The 15,801-nt window shown below is 44.9% G+C and overlaps 1 protein-coding gene and 1 long non-coding RNA gene across 5 annotated transcripts; one reads left to right on the top strand and one right to left on the bottom strand.

Annotated features, from left to right (window-relative positions):
• Positions 1-713: 713 nt before the first annotated feature.
• On the bottom strand, positions 714-15,228 carry mkrn1 (makorin, ring finger protein, 1). 2 transcript variants are annotated; one of them, XM_049015999.1, is made up of 8 exons: positions 15,105-15,228; positions 14,095-14,223; positions 5,949-6,178; positions 4,905-5,128; positions 3,459-3,673; positions 3,067-3,177; positions 2,263-2,407; positions 714-1,880 (listed from the first exon to the last, which is right to left on the bottom strand). In XM_049015999.1, the coding sequence occupies exons 1-8, from the start codon at positions 15,179-15,181 to the stop codon at positions 1,668-1,670; spliced, it is 1,344 nt and encodes a 447-aa protein (XP_048871956.1). In that variant the 5' UTR covers positions 15,182-15,228; the 3' UTR covers positions 714-1,667. The 2 variants fall into 2 exon arrangements, with proteins under 2 accessions (XP_048871956.1, XP_048871957.1); XM_049016000.1 differs by lacking the exons at positions 714-1,880; positions 2,263-2,407; positions 3,067-3,177 and having other exon boundaries at positions 3,455-3,673.
• Positions 10,554-11,327, top strand: LOC125744329 (uncharacterized). Of its 3 annotated transcripts, none has more exons than XR_007398337.1 (4): positions 10,554-10,669; positions 10,931-11,017; positions 11,105-11,191; positions 11,279-11,327. It is a non-coding gene; the product is annotated as an uncharacterized LOC125744329 (long non-coding RNA). The 3 variants fall into 3 exon arrangements; XR_007398336.1 differs by having other exon boundaries at positions 10,931-11,066; positions 11,154-11,191; positions 11,279-11,321; XR_007398335.1 differs by lacking the exon at positions 11,279-11,327 and having other exon boundaries at positions 10,931-11,066; positions 11,154-11,220.
• Positions 15,229-15,801: the final 573 nt, after the last annotated feature.

Below are 15,801 nucleotides of genomic sequence, written 5' to 3' on the forward strand. Positions count from 1 at the left end.
CACATCCGTGAACTTCAGCTGCAGGCGACAAGTACCATACAGTATGGGAAACAAATGGTACCGCGAATCTGTTAGCACTACTGCAGATACGGATTTGCTTAGGGGGAAAAGCAGACATTTTTATATTTTCCCAATAGTGAACAAAATGCCAGGGATTTTCTGAAATCTCAACATTTTCTGATTATCTTATTGTCATGAGCCTGTAGACCCAAGGATACCCATCCAAATGGGCAATATATCAGTATTCCATGCTGCAGGGTGCAGACAGCACTACTGACATGTTGAAATCACAACCCTGCACCAGTCAAAGCCCATATGACACTCCCCATTCCAGTCAAAAAGCAATACTTTTAAATGTGAGACCCCCAAGATGGCTGCCTATATCACTTAATGGGTTCATAAGCTCTGTCAGAATCCATAAGGTTGTTCAGTCCCTTTACGAAACGTAACAGGACAAACATCTGCAAATTGGAACCATTGCAGAGGGAACAGGAAAGATCCATCTTGCAAATCAGTACATACCAGGGTGGGGGCTTTATTAAATATGAAGATGCACGCAAGTTTATGTTACAGTATTATTACTGTAGAGAAACCCGCACAGAAGCCTGGGTGGAATCTTCAGCCACTGTCTTATGCCAAAGCACTCAAATGTTTAGATTCATGCGAAAGCCTTCTGAATATGTCAAGAAAAAGGAAGCTGGAGAGCCCTGGAGTTCTTTGATAATAAACTTTAATAATCAAGTAATGTTGAATGGTTTTGTATCATAGCAAACAGACATATTTAAACATAAATATGTGTAATCCAAAAGGTTAAACAAGGACGAATTAACAATCAGGGCTTTGTGGCTTGGCTTCCCCAAGCAAGCTTGAATATGCAATATTCATTGTGACAATGTATAGAACATTTTGATAAACACTGAGATATTTAATTACTGCATTTGAGGTTTGAGTGCAAAACATGATAATGTAACAATTTGGTCCTGCAGTGGATTCTGCTCTCAGGTACCAGAGGATTTCCTAGCGGCATTGCTATTCACAAAGGCCAGAAAAATATGCTCCTGTACATGTTTAAAAAATAAAAAAAAAATAAAATTAAAAAAAAATTAAATCAGCAACATTTCACACCTGGGGAAAGAGGATGTGAGGCGTTCACAGGAACTTCAGAGTGCATTTGTGCATGTGGAGAATAACTACCCAGAACAAATTCAGTGCATTAAACAGAGGAGGACTTAAAGTCTTCACCGGTGCGTGTTTCAGCAGACCGTTTTCCGAGATACCTGGCTAGATGACATGCGAGTCAAACCCACGCCAGAGAATAAACTCCACAAAGTTTATTTGCGGTACCATTCCATGGTTTTCCCCATGTTTTCTCTTTTGTTGCAGGTCTTTAAATAATCCGGACATAAGACGTACAGATGGACAGTTCTAGAAAATGATTCAGCACGGGTCGACGATCTCATCTCGTTTAATCTTATTGATCTTTTCTTTTTTTTTTTTTTAAATACTTTTTCTTTTCATTTCATTTGTTAAATGGCCAGCTAAAAGGCACTGCCACAACACAAGGAAAGAAGCTACTGTCCAACACTCACACAAGACAGTCCATAATGGGTCTAGTATAGGTGGGAGCAGGGACTGGTCTTGAAGGGGGGGCAGGGGGGGGGGGAGTGCTATAGGTAAACCTCATAGTAGTCGTCCAGCTCTTCGTGAAACAAGTCCCACTCGTCCTCCGAGTCAGTGGCGTCGTCGTCGGTTCCGGCGGCCAGGAGCATCAGCAGCATCTCGCTCAGCTCGAAGGTCACCATCTCCTCCTCCTCGTTCTCAAAGGAGTCGCCACTCTCACGCTCGTCCAGCAGGTCCCAGAGCGGCGTCCTTCTAGAGCTCTAGGGAGCGGACGGCATGGGGGGCGGGGGCAAAACTAAATTTAATCCCCTTACAATTCCTGGCATCACAGCTGAGGTAATTAGCAAACATCTGAAATTCTGTAAAGGCATTACACAGAACACCAATAACTACGGGTTATACAACAAGTATGTGACAAAATACCAGTGCTAAAAATATGAGATACAACTTCATCCATTCGGCCCTTTATCCTGGTTGAGGCGTAATAAACTGTATACAAATAATATAGGACGCAAATAGCCTACTTGGTTGAAGCAGCAGCATTTACATGAGCCTCATAGACAGCTTCAGCGAAAAGGGGGGACAAACTCGGGACAGGAGCCTACAGAGGAAGGCACGGAAGCGAGCGGGGCCGGTGCCTACCCGAGACCGCCCTGAAGACCCCGCCGGGCGTCGCTGCGGGTGGGCCTCTTCTAGACGCCCGTCAGGGTAAGCATGCTTGTAGAAGCAGTTCGCCCCAAACGGACAGGAGCCTCGGCCTTCGTCGAAATACCGGCAGGGTTTGCTGCTGCAGGAAGGACAGCAGGCCGGGTTGGACTGGAACATGGCTTAACAGATAAGACACGCCCCGGTGTTTGTGCGAGGGGCCCACGTACCATTATGGTTGCAAATTTACTCACGGTGACCTTCGTTCACACAGCATAAAATCAGACATTCCAGTTACAGGATGACAAATTCATACCTTAAAGACTAGACAAACGTGGCAGGGCTCGGGTTGCTGATTTGTTATGTAGAAATATTTCTCAAACCAGTATGAGAGAAAATTCTGTTGCGTTCTGCTAGCTTAATGTTTTAAATACTTAAAAGCAAACAGAATTAATCTTTCAACAGATATTTTCATGGGGTAGCATTTGTATCTCCACAGAAACATAAGACTCAAATGTCTCGTGGTATCTGGGTATCCAGTGCATGCTTTTAAATCACTAAACCACATCCACTACCGTTTTCCTGCTCTGCAGCACCCACGACTGGCTACGGGCACATGCCCATCCACACAGGATTACAGCTGAACAAAGGACACCTCTGCAATACGACACGCAATGCCGATCTGCCATAACCCAGCTTGTGGCTTCGTGGATAATTTATATTGCAGGACTTGAAAGGAAAACTGACAGAGAGGGAATAAGGATGTGGAGAATACACAGTGGAACTGATGTGCGTCAGTACCCCATGCCGTCCTTGTACTTCTGGATGAGCTTCTGCTTCTCCTCCTTGTCCTCCACCCAATACTCGCTTGGGATGACAAAATTGGATGTGATTCGACATTCAGGACATGACCTGGGAAGAGGGCGGGACATGTGTTATACACAGAGCGGTCCCATTGGTCAAAGTGTGGCTCTTCACCTACATGTACACAAGTGAACTAACTAGAGGACCACCAATGTCAGCATGCTTTCCAGATCAGAGGAGGCCCTAGCCAATGCAGTGCCCCAGGGCAGCATCAGCGCCGGCATGGTGAAACTGGCTGGCACGTCGGCGCCCATGGCAGACTGCGTAGCCCTGATGCAGATCTGCTTGTGCATGCCCTAGCGAGCGAGCACGACAGCCCAGTTCCTCACTTGATGATTTTGCTCTCGAATTGCTTGGCACTCCTCCACTTGCGGATGCACTTCAGACAGTAGCAGTGCGAGCAGTTGGACAGGATACCAAATCGGCGGTCGCTGGGGTTGGCCTTCTCGAACACCACCTCCATGCAAACGCCGCACATCATGTCCTTGCTGCGCTGGATAGCGAAGGAGATCTCCATGTCCTTCTCGTGGGCCTCGATGCATGCCTGGGTAGGCAACCGGGACATGTTACAAGACTAACGCTCCATAACAGAAGTCTAGACTCAAAGATCACACAACAGCTCACACAGTTGTAGTTGTAGCCCTGGAGTAACTATAGAAATGTAGTTATTCAACATCCCAGTAAGCATCTACTGTAAATCCGAAAGAGAACAACACACTGAACCAGTATCATTCACATCTATAAACAGGTAATTATAAGCCATAAAGTCAAATCTACATAAATGCTTCAGCCAAGCAACTACTGCAGAGTTAACGTAACCAACTTTTGCCTGAGCAAGAACACACACAATTCAGCCAAGAATACTCACATTTGACATTGAAGCAACTAACCAGCAGACACTGTTTAATGATTAGTAAGATTCACATGTAATAAAAGTGACTGCAGTAGAAAAACCAACAGTCCAAACTGAAGGCAGTACAGCTCCAATGCAGCTTAAGCACAAGCTCAGCCTCTCAGCTCAGATCTTGATGGATCCCCCCCCCAACCCCCAACCTCCTTAAACTTCACCGAATCACTGACAAACTGGAATGATGACGACAAACACTATTGAGGACCTATTTTTTCCCCATCATGGTAAAATTTGAATTTCTGCTACAGGAGGAAGGTTTGCAATGTTGAGAAGCAGCCTCCACCATCGTCAGGCTTGTGGGTTAGGACTGTATATTTTTCAGTTAATGAAAATACCAGAACTGCAACAGGTTAATTCCTGGCAATAAAACACATTATTTTGGCATTATGCAAACATTTACTAAATAAAACAGGAGAAAAAAAAAATGCATTTGCGTTGTTTTTAACTGAACCGAACAAATGACACCTTAAGACAGCGTTTCTCAAACCAGTCTTCTGGGAGCCCCAGCAGTCCATGTTTTTGCTCCCTCTCAATTCCCTGGGGGCAAAAGCGTGGGCCGTCTGGGGCCTGTGGTCCCCCAGGACTGGTTTGAGAAACACTGTCCTAAGAGAGTCCAGTAATACAATTTTTTAACTCCAGTAAAATTCAACCAGCAATTCAATCAAGGCTGATTAGAATTTTTGGATTAAGAGCCCTGTGTTCAGTGGGGCACCAAGAGTAGGACTGAGAAACCCTGGTGCAGAACAGGGACATCCAGCTCTGGTCCTGCAGGGTGAGATCTTCATAGGTTTCAGGCATTTAATAGTTAGTTTTACATGCTATCCTCCTCCAGTCCTCCAGGGGGCCACCACCAGACCCACCTTACCTTGATGTGCTGTGAGCGCTGGGCCGTGTCGAAGGGGTGCAGGACTTGCAAGCCACACATGTCGCACACGTCGCCGTGGAGATAGGCGCAGTTGAGGCCGTAGCGGCACTCGCCCACTGCGGCATATGGACACAGCTGCTTCTTCAGCTCCTTCTCAGCACGCTCCTTCTCGTACTCCTCCTCGATGAGGAGGCCGGGCGTCTCCGGCAGCGTAGGGTTGGTCGCTGAGTTGGGGGGGGGGCAGAGAGGAATAGACCACAGACAACAACAGTCATCAATCCGAGGGGAGCGACAATTCCACTAGCCCTACAAAATACATGTGTCCCTCCCACCCATCACATCCTCCACGACCCTTTCAATGCCATCTCTGGTCAGGCTCTTTCCTTAACTTCATATTCGCTTACTCTGCCCATTAGGGATGATCACATGTCCTATGTAAAAGTACCAAGCAATCTCCTGCTTCCAATCCCCCATGACCACCATTCGAGTTCCTACCGAATGACTAGCCAACAACGTCACTGGATTACAAAAGCAAGCCACCCAGGCAGTGCTGAAAACCTCACAGGATCACAGCCCTCCCCCAATGACTGGCAGGGATGGGGACAGCTGGATCCTGCCGAGGGCCACTCAGCGGTCACTGTGTTGGCCTCCACCCAAATCCCGCATCCATCTTTCAGATGGTATAATGTGAATTCAGCGTGTGCCTGACAAGGCCACGCACAGGGATGGAAACCATAATGAGGGCTTTCTGGCACAGCGAGGGACACCCCAGGACAGACAGGGAGGGGAGCTGGGCCACACTGCTAAGCTCCAGAGAATCTGAAGCACGATGGCGCTGTTAAAAATCAGAACCACACAGCTACATAACCCAAGGGAAGCAACTGTCGTTAGCTGTGCCAACACATGCACCGCGACAATTCCTAAAACAGACAGAAGTATCGGTTTCTTACCAGAACACCACAGCCATATGCTGCTGCTCCTTTAATGTATCGAGTACAGCGGATGGACGTCCAGACACAGCAAACTGGGCCAGAGGAAACTCACCTCGCCCACAGTAGGGCTGCCCTGGAACAAACTCGGCCGCGTGGACCCAATCCACGGCCCCTGAAGAGTGCAGCCGCGCCGACGGTTTGGCGGGGCCGCCCATCCCACTGGGCCTGGGCTCTGGTGCGGCAGCGAGGGCAGGGGCGAGTGGCACGGGGGCGGGCGGCAGCGGAGCTGGCAGCGAGGGGGCTTCTAGCTCCTCCTGCTTGGCTGGTTTGGCGTGGTCATACCTGAACAATGACCCAGACAGACATTCAGCGAAAATGGGCTCCATAGACAAGGAGCACCCCTGAAGAAGCATATGAAGAGCTGGAGAGCACCATGCAGCAGAAAACAGCACATGGGGCACGCAATACCTATAACTGACACTAGGGGCACACTGACTGACAAGGGATAAGAAAAACACAAACAGAAAGCTGTAATGTTTATTAAAGGTCCTTTAGAACTTTCGGTAAATGGCTACAGTTGCACATACTCTCAAATGTAGAATGAGCCAATATGTCCTCCACAGTAGCGGTTCTCATTGTGGGGTCTGCAAAACATGGCCAGGGTGTCCACAAAAATTGATAATTTAATTTAATAATTTAATAAAAATCGCAACAACTTGCCTTCAGATACAAACCATGTTGCGCATGCGTGCTGCAAATCTGCCCATTTTAAACTGGGATCACAAGTATTAAATGCTCTCTCTGCTTCCAGCAGGTTTCAGAGCAGCAATGGATGACCACAGTGTGCCGCTCATCGTGAATGAGCTCATGAATCTAGTCAAGCTAAAGCCAAGTCTGACTATAAACCAGGCAGAGCTTGTTAGCAAACCAACAATGTGGAATACGCCCGGCCGGCTAAAATTAAGAAAACTCATACAACTGGTGAAAATCTCATACTATACTCTGCAACTGCAATGCATGAAGTTATGACTTGGACTGAGGCTGCTAGTAAGCTGAAAAATGTTCTGATGTCAAATGACGCAGTGATGAGGAGAACTGAAAAAATTTCAGATGGCATTCGCTTGCAGCTCCTGGATAAACAGAGCTCCTGTGCAAAGTTCTCTCTTCGGTTGAAAGAACCCACAGACGTTCCTAATACAGCTCAATTAATTGTGTTAGTTCGCTACCCGGGGGAAGGAAAAAAACTGGAAGATTTCTTCTTTCATGAGGAGGTGCCCGCAAGGACATCAGGCAACTGATTATTCACACTTCTGAACAATTTTGTTACAGAAGATGGAAAAAATGTATCACCATCTACAGCGATGGCACAGCTGCGATTACAGGCCAAAAAAGTGGAGTACTGCAACGAGAAAACCTGCAGACCCAAGCGTCACCACTGCTCACTGCATGCTGCATTAGCAAGCTCGTACCAAAAGGTATGCAACCAGAATTTCATGGAATTTTATTAAACACCAAGTAACCCAGTCACATTTGTTTCACCAGCTTTGTAAGTAGATGGGCTCTGGTTATGACAGCCTTCTGACTCATTCTAAAGTGCGACGCCTTTTGCAGGGCTAAGTTTTGTGACGTTTGCACAAGATGCCGTCAGTTTTTAAGATGCCGAAGCCGATGATGACACTGCAGAGTTGTTCGCTGACTCAGCTTTCTGCAAAGGTTGCAGTCAACTTCAACTCACTCAAAAAATGGATGCAAGATGTTTCTTAATTAAAATAGCCCATCATCAGACCCAGTTACAGCACACCAAACTACACTGAGCAAGCACCACAACACAAATTGACACTGATGACTGGGGCTGGGTAAACAATTTGCACCAGCAGTAACAACCACAAGCAGCCTTACTGGAAAGGCAGAACACCACCATTGGAGGTTTCCTGTGACAGGACATTCATGGTCCGAATCGAGCAGATGTCTCATGCAGACTTTTGGGCCTCCATCTCACAGAAGCATCCTGAAATTTACATAAGAGGCCATAAGAATACAGCTCGCCTTCATTTCCATCTAGGACCTGGGAGGCCTCATTCTCCGCAGACTGCCAGGAAGACCAAACACAAGGTATGGCAGCATGTGGATGACGACCCCTGTCTGCTTATCCATCATTCCTGGAATCACAGCCAGAGACAAGCTTTCCTCTCGCTAATTTATTAGGAGTACAGACGCTCCTCTACTTACGAATGAGATCGGCCGTTCGTAACTTGAAATGTTCATAAGTCGGTATTCAGCATCATTTTAAGGGTATATGCAAGTACAAAGTACTAGGATGATGGGAGTACGCAGGTTGCGCTGCTGCGCACTGGGAGTAGCGGCCAGAGGTCGTACTAGGCGGAATTGGTGTGCAGAAAAAAAAAAACTGATGTTGCGGACAGGAAACGGGAGCCTAATGAATATAATTTCAACTTACAGTCCTCTTCGTTCGTATGTTTGAAAGTTAAGTAGAGGAGCGTCTGTATATCCTTATAACTACAAATCATATCTTCGAAGATTAAAAATTTGTTAATAAAAAAGTGGTCTATTAATAGTACAGTTCTAATTCTAGACAGGTTGAAAAGGTATCAAGTTCTGTTATAGTGTGATAATATATAATAGGCCTGATGTGGAGAGGGTCCTTAAATACCATGTGTATACACACACAAACACACGCACACTTCTCTAAGGGGTCCCTGGCTTGAAAAAGTCCAATGCATGGGGACCCCCAGACAGTCCACGCTTTCGGTCCAGCCCAGCTCCCACTCAATCAAGGCCACCAAATACCTGGTACAGGCGAGTTGGAAGCACAGAGTGACCAAAAATGTGGATTGGACTGGGGTCCTCGAAGACTGGACTGGGAAACACAGTGGTTACAGGACCTATAACGGCTAAGCGGCCTTCATGTGGCTCCTGTAATCTAATAAAGCTGGATTTCTGTAAACACTAAATTTGATTTAGAGGTTATTCTCAAAGTGCACGGCTATAAAACCCTGCTCTGGGCAACACAGCTCCATCTGCATTATTGCAAACTCCCCCCACCCTACATAGAAAAATCTACCCAGTTGCAGAAAACAGACAGTTGGACTGCAGTTAAGAATCAGAATGGAGGCATTAAACAGAATATGCCACCTTGTTAATAAGCAGTTTCCATTTGCATATCGTGCAACGTGTTGAAGTCTGCTAGTGACTTACTGGCAAACAGTGGTTTGATGATTGTTAAAACACAATTAAGAGACACGTCCGTATATAAAAAGTCTGATTCTTCCTTCCAGATGACAATACTACAACACGCTGTGTATTACCTTCATGCTTATCCTGAGAGCAGTCATGACTAGCAGTGATCAACACATCCTGACAGGATAGATGTGGCAAATACTGAACTAAGCTGATTACATTTTAATTATAGTTATGGCTAGATAAATTAATCCACAGTACTTAGGTGACTGTTAAATTGTGAAATTACTGTTTATAAGTTAGCTTTTTACTGCCATTATACAATATGATATATTGTTTTTTCTCCTTCACCACACAAGGCAAGTGAATCAAAATGTTTTATGAAGAATTAAAACAAAAAATATGAGTGTCACCATTATTAGTAATATTATGGTGAGACGTTACGTACAATGTGGTGAGCACAGCAATGGCAAAAAAAAAAAAAGATTTCTGGCACCTGAAAATGAACACCATCTTACAGATGAACACTGGAGGACTCGCTGACCTCTCCGTGCATGTTAGCCCAGGAATATTTCATTTTAAAGGCTTAACTAAATATTTACGTTTAGGATATTCACTTAGCACTGCCCCAGTACATAACCATAGCAATTATAACATGACTCAGGGACAGTTTTAGGCTCCATATTAAAGTCTTATCATGAGCCAATAAAGTTCAGTTAGGAAGTTACATGAATAAACAGGGAATTATAAAAACGCATGCTGTTTTCTGAAGTTGATGTTTCTCAATTGCACTTCCTACTACTCTAAGTGGGGGGGTGGCTGTGTATCTTAGCAGGTTAGGCCTGCCGGGTTCCTCTGGGCCCTTGAGCAATGCCCATAACCCCCCTCTCCAACCCAAAAATGCTCCAGGGGGCTTACCCCCCCCCCCCCCCAAGCTTCACGCTCACCTTCACATGCATGTATGTCTCTAAAAAACAAAAGCACAAAGGTCAGTTATGTGAAAATTAACACCTTCCAATGTACCTGTTCCAGCACTTGTACAAACAGCAAATGAAGCTTGGTTTGCATTAGAGGAGGCGGATGGTGGGCTGAAATTAAACCAAGCTTGCTTATGTTTCTTTACTACATTAGACCATTAGTCGGTGCTGAATTAGACCACTGGGGTCAAACGGTTCTTTCTGCTATCCAGTGCTCAGGGATCAACCCTATTGACACATTTAGAGTACAAAGCCCAGAGAAATGCTCTACCAGGATTAGGGCAAAATATACACAAAGACAAAATGAACACATGCCTACTGTACAATGAGTAACAGCAATTCTAAAGACCCGCCAGCCATAAACGTTAAAAATACGCATTTTACCCATTATTAACATGGGGTTTTATACTCATTACCAAAGACAATACACTTCATACATTCATTTGAGTCCATCTACAGCCCTGCAGTATCTGTACGTTTACCTACCTCCCAAAACAGAAATATTTGCCAATGCATAAATTTATAGATCGCCGGGGGGAGAAATTGTCAATGCATTACAGACCTAAATCCCAGAACAACTGTCTATCTTCAAAAATAAAAGTCAAGAGAAGACGCATAGTTCAGTCTGGGCAGCACAAGTGATGTAGTAACAAGGAAGGTGCACATCTTACTGCAGGGGGAACAGTATTGGGCGAGTGTCCTGAAAGGTTAGGGACCAGCAGCGCTGAGCATGTAAACATAGAAGGTGCACATCTTACTACACGGGGAACAGTATTGGGCGAGTGTCCTGAAAGGTGAGGGACCAGCAGCATTGAGCATGTAAACATGGAAGGTGCACATCTTACTGCACGGGGAACAGTATTGGGCGAGTGTCCTGAAAGGTTAGGGACCAGCAGCGCTGAGCATGTAAACATGGAAGGTGCACATCTTACTGCACGGGGAACAGTATTGGGCGAGTGTCCTGAAAGGTTAGGGACCAGCAGCGCTGAGCATGTAAACATGGAAGGTGCACATCTTACTGCACGGGGAACAGTACTGGGCGAGTGTCCTGAAAGGTTAGGGACCAGCAGCATTGAGCATGTAAACATGGAAGGTGCACATCTTACTGCACGGGGAACAGTATTGGGCGAGTGTCCTGAAAGGTTAGGGACCAGCAGCGCTGAGCATGTAAACATGGAAGGTGCACATCTTACTGCACGGGGAACAGTATTGGGCGAGTGTCCTGAAAGGTTAGGGACCAGCAGTGCTGAGCATGTAAACATGGAAGGTGCACATCTTACTGCACGGGGAACAGTACTGGGCGAGTGTCCTGAAAGGTGAGGGACCAGCAGCGCTGAGCATGTAAACATAGAAGGTGCACATCTTACTGCACAGGGAACAGTATTGGGCGAGTGTCCTGAAAGGTGAGGGACCAGCAGCACTGAGCAGACACATGGCAAGAGGCACCAAGGTGCATCTCAAGCTCACAGTTGGCTATTGTGGGGAGATGAGCCTGCGGCTGAAGCTGTTCCTCAACCTTACCAGTGTGGATCCCATAAACTAATTAAAAGTTTTCCCCTCCCTGGGCTGAAACATGTTCTCCTCGTGCCTCCATTATTAACAAATAACAACAAACAGAAGTGGATGGGGCGAGAGCTGAATGACTAGGCCATGCTTGGGTAACAAAGTCACTAATAATCTTTGGGATGGTTGTCACCTCCCACCTCCACCCAGCTATTGGCAGAAACCTGGTTTCCACCCCACAGCATGTTGGCAAGCCTCATTCACAGTTTCAAATGCTACTCCACTAGGTGACTTGCTGACTGCATTTCAGTTATAGTCAACAGCCTTGCAAAGAACAGTGCATAGACAGACAGAAGGCCTTGGGGCTGCAGATGTAGCTATCACTGTCCAGAAAGAAACTGACAAAGCAGGCATTATAATCCCAGATAAGTCTCAGACGTACTCAAACATCTCATCAAGGCTGTAGCCTGACTGACCAACACAGTTCGTGCCAGGAAGCATTACAAATCAGCAACATCAGCGTGCATGCACAATTTGCCAAACCCTAGCCAAATAATTCAATTATAAAAAGTGATACAAATACAGAACACATTTTTAAAGATGTTTCACAAAGAAGCGTCCTAATTATGGGATTTGGACTGACAAAAACAACTGGCTTTGAAATCAGCATGAAAACTAAGTAGGGTAATATACATATTAATAAACATCAACAAGCATTTCAACTGTGCCTAACCTGTAAGAAACATCCAACAGTTCCCAGTCAGCAAAATCATAATTGACTGGGTACCTGTGAAAGTGACTTTGTAATCCAATATTCAATTTGAGGGTATGCCTACAGCAAGCTCTCGGCCTTACAGAGGGGCGATCCAGGTGTCCTTCACATGACACTAAAACGGCTAAATACTACCACAGTTAGACCGGAAATGGCAGGCTACTCAGACACAAAGAACATTGCACTAGACAAAGGCACACGTCAGATAATAGCGGAAATGGATCAGAAGAGACTTGACCATGAAACTAAAAGGAATCTCCCCTCAAAATAGAAAAACACTTGATTGAAACCCTCACAGGCTCCTCAAATCAGCCATATGACCCTGAATAGATATCTTGTTATGCAGATGACCTGCAAAAACTCCCCCTCCCGCATAATAATTAACAAAGAAGTGCAAAGTGGTGGCGGGAGGGGGGAGTGGAGAGAATGAAGGCGACAAGCAGACCACAACCCCCATAACAACCAAGGTCTGTTACGATTTATGTAACAGAGGCAAAGCACCTTAGACACCTCAGGGCTTCACTGAAATACTGGACCACTCGCTACTCCTTGATTCCAAAAATCATTAGGTGCAACACAGAAAGGATTCAGACAAGAAGTCCTTAAAATGTGAATAACTGGGATCTCTATCATGAGTAGGACAAGCAATCCTTATTTGTACGGCATGACCATGTCACAAAGCTAAAATGATCCATTAACACCCCAAACTTTAAAAGGACACAAATACACACTGTCAGCTTTGTGCTTTGAGCTAGAGACCAACAAACTGCCGAGCCATTAACACCTTGCATACAACCCCTCAAACCACCAAAGATGCATGCATGCTGAAGTGCGACCGCCAGTCAGGGGGCTTCCTGGTAGCAGATGAAGGCTGTCCTGCTCCCAGCATGTTCTGCATAAGAGACTAATGAGCTGAAAATCCTGTCTATCCTGCATGTCAGCTTTTAGAGTGCTACACGTGTTGGAACAGCCCTTACATCCGTAGGAGCTGGTCAGCTCAGAGCGCCTGAGGTTCAAACAATAACGACCTTCAACCATTATCTGGTCCACAGCTGGAAATAAAAGACCAGAGAGCTGCCTCCAGCCTAACAATTTTAAAGTGAGAAACTACTTTATAGCTTTTAATTTCATTATTCTCATATTTATTCCATCTCAATTTAGTATATTCTGTGTAAAACACTTTTAATGTGCTTGATGCGTAAACCTGCCTTTTGTGAGTTGTTAGTGACCTGTACAGCATGTCAAACTGACTCCTTAGCCACATTTCCAAAAAAATATGCTTTCATGCTGCAGTGTTACACTATTTTATTGAGTCACTTTTAAAAACATCTAAAGAAATGATATTTTGTAACAAACACATAGAACATTTCCGCACACTAATGCATGCACACACAGAGTATATTGAAGAAAACAATTACAGCTGTTATAATATAGGACAAAGACCAAAAATTCAGACCAACTACAGTTCTGTGTTTTGGAGCAATAATAAATAACATCATTTTCATCCCTTCAAATAAAGACCAACGGAAGGACTTCACCTGCCAGTGGTACCCCTCTGGTAAATACTACAGTCTGGAGCAGTTAACTCAGACTTATATATTTCAGATGACAACCGACTGATCTGACAGAAAAACGATCCCAGAGTGTTATAATTCACAAACTGATAGTGAGTGGACACAAACAAAATAATCTCAACTCAAAAGTGTTAAATACAAATACATGGTCACACTGTTTAATATGCAATTCAATTTAAAACAGCCCATTAAAGCCACAGGGAGCGGTAAAAACCTCAGTTCTCGGAAGCATACCTGCAATGGTCCCCATAAGCACAGCATCCTCTCTGAAAGTACTTGCAAATCATGGCTGGTTTGCTGCTGGTGAGCTCATGGGAATACCGACAGTTGTTTCCTTCTTTGCAAACCCCATGCATGAAATACCTACAATAGATGAAGGATGCAGAGTTCCTTTAGTGGTAAATATTTTTTTGTTGCTTGCTAAATGAGTAGACTGTAAAGCTACGTCATTAAGGAACCACAGCAATTCAATGCAATTATCTGTGGACACGAATCAGCTGAAAGAGAACAGTGGATTTTTAGTATTTCCATGTATTTCCGTGGGAAAATAGCGCTCCACGTAAGCATTTCACGAAAGCGCATTCCGTAAGCGTAACAGGAAAGCATAGTCAAATCACAAATTGTTACTGCAACTTATTACTGTTATTGCTATTGTATTAATATTACATGTACTCACTTATTGAATGTTATTACGTGCTGCGATTTAGACAGCCACAAAGTCAAATTAAACTTGAAAACGAATCACTTTGCTAATCGATAGAACAGTATTATCAAGGGACAAGCAGTTACAAGATATTAGCAATAAAGCATCTATATCTGATTCCGCCTGGCTGTTTAGAGTGAATGTTCGAAAAGTCCGTTTCAAATTCCTTTACAGCCATCAATTTACAGTCGGCGAGTTTTCTGCACCTAATCGGAATTACTGTCAAATCCCATGCATGATATGGGGAATAAATGTGAAATTTCTCGTGTTTGGTCAGGGGGATGAAAATAAAAGGCTTTTGTTTGGAGGTCGTCGCTGCAAAGCTTGCCGAGCTCACTCGGAGGTGATGGGGGAGCAGTGCTGGAGCTCGCCAGCCTGCTTTTATCAACAAAACAACAAACGGTTAGCCTGCTAAGCTAGCCGTAACACAAAGACGACGCTCGTAACAGTTGTGGGCGGAATTCAGCAGCGACATTTTGTCAGCGTTGTCGGATCAGTATCAGGCTAAATAAAGCAGTCAAAAAGTCACACCGTTGCTTACCTGCAGGTTACGTGTTTCGTCCAGCTTCCTCCCGTTAGTGCTGGAGCCGCTGCGGACGCTGCCGCTGCCTCCGCCATTACTGTTTATCTCCACAACCCAGCAGCCGGATCTTCCGGGCAGCTGCGGGAGGAATCGGCTATTTCCGGTTCTTCCCGGTTGTTTCCGCGGACGGATTCGGATATTTCCGGAATCAGGAATCATGGAGCGCATGAATTTACTTTGAGCGGTTTTACCTACGTAATTGTGGTAGCTTGGCGCCCCCCCTTCCGCGTAAAAATGAATGTTTTCCACAGGAAAGACTGAGTTATGGTTAGCAGGGGAGTACCTTGAAATTCTGGGGCCCCTGACAAATGTCACCTTGACTCACCCACCCAATTTTATGTAAAACTTTATTTATTACGTATTATCGGGCCCCTGTCAAATGTTGCCCCCTCTGACTCTACCAGGGAATCATGCCCCTCCGACGCTCCTGAAGGTTAATGTTTATGTGTTGTAGTTGCACGTATTTAAAAAAATTGCAAGATAACAGTAATTTTGATTTAATATATCCCTAATTACAATACAGATTAAAAATGTTAAATCATACTGTATACTGATTAGGCCTATACAGTTATTGAAAGATGTCTTTGTATTGGACATCTTCTAGAAGTAATAAAAATAACATATCTGTAATAATCAGACAGAGAGGATCCAATAG

This window comes from Brienomyrus brachyistius, chromosome 1, assembly GCF_023856365.1.
Source record: "Brienomyrus brachyistius isolate T26 chromosome 1, BBRACH_0.4, whole genome shotgun sequence".
NCBI lineage: Eukaryota > Metazoa > Chordata > Actinopteri > Osteoglossiformes > Mormyridae > Brienomyrus > Brienomyrus brachyistius.

Bases quoted from the DNA above. Each gene is read 5' to 3' on its own strand.
- mkrn1 (XM_049015999.1), bottom strand. From the start codon at position 15,181: ATGGCGGAGGCAGCGGCAGCGTCCGCAGCGGCTCCAGCACTAACGGGA. The intron at 5,129-5,948 runs GTGAGTTTCCTC...CCCCCAACTCAG, and splicing joins GCAGCCCTACTGTGGGCGAG to CGACCAACCCTACGCTGCCG. The intron at 1,881-2,262 runs GTAGGCACCGGC...TCCGCTCCCTAG, and splicing joins GGTCTTCAGGGCGGTCTCGG to AGCTCTAGAAGGACGCCGCT.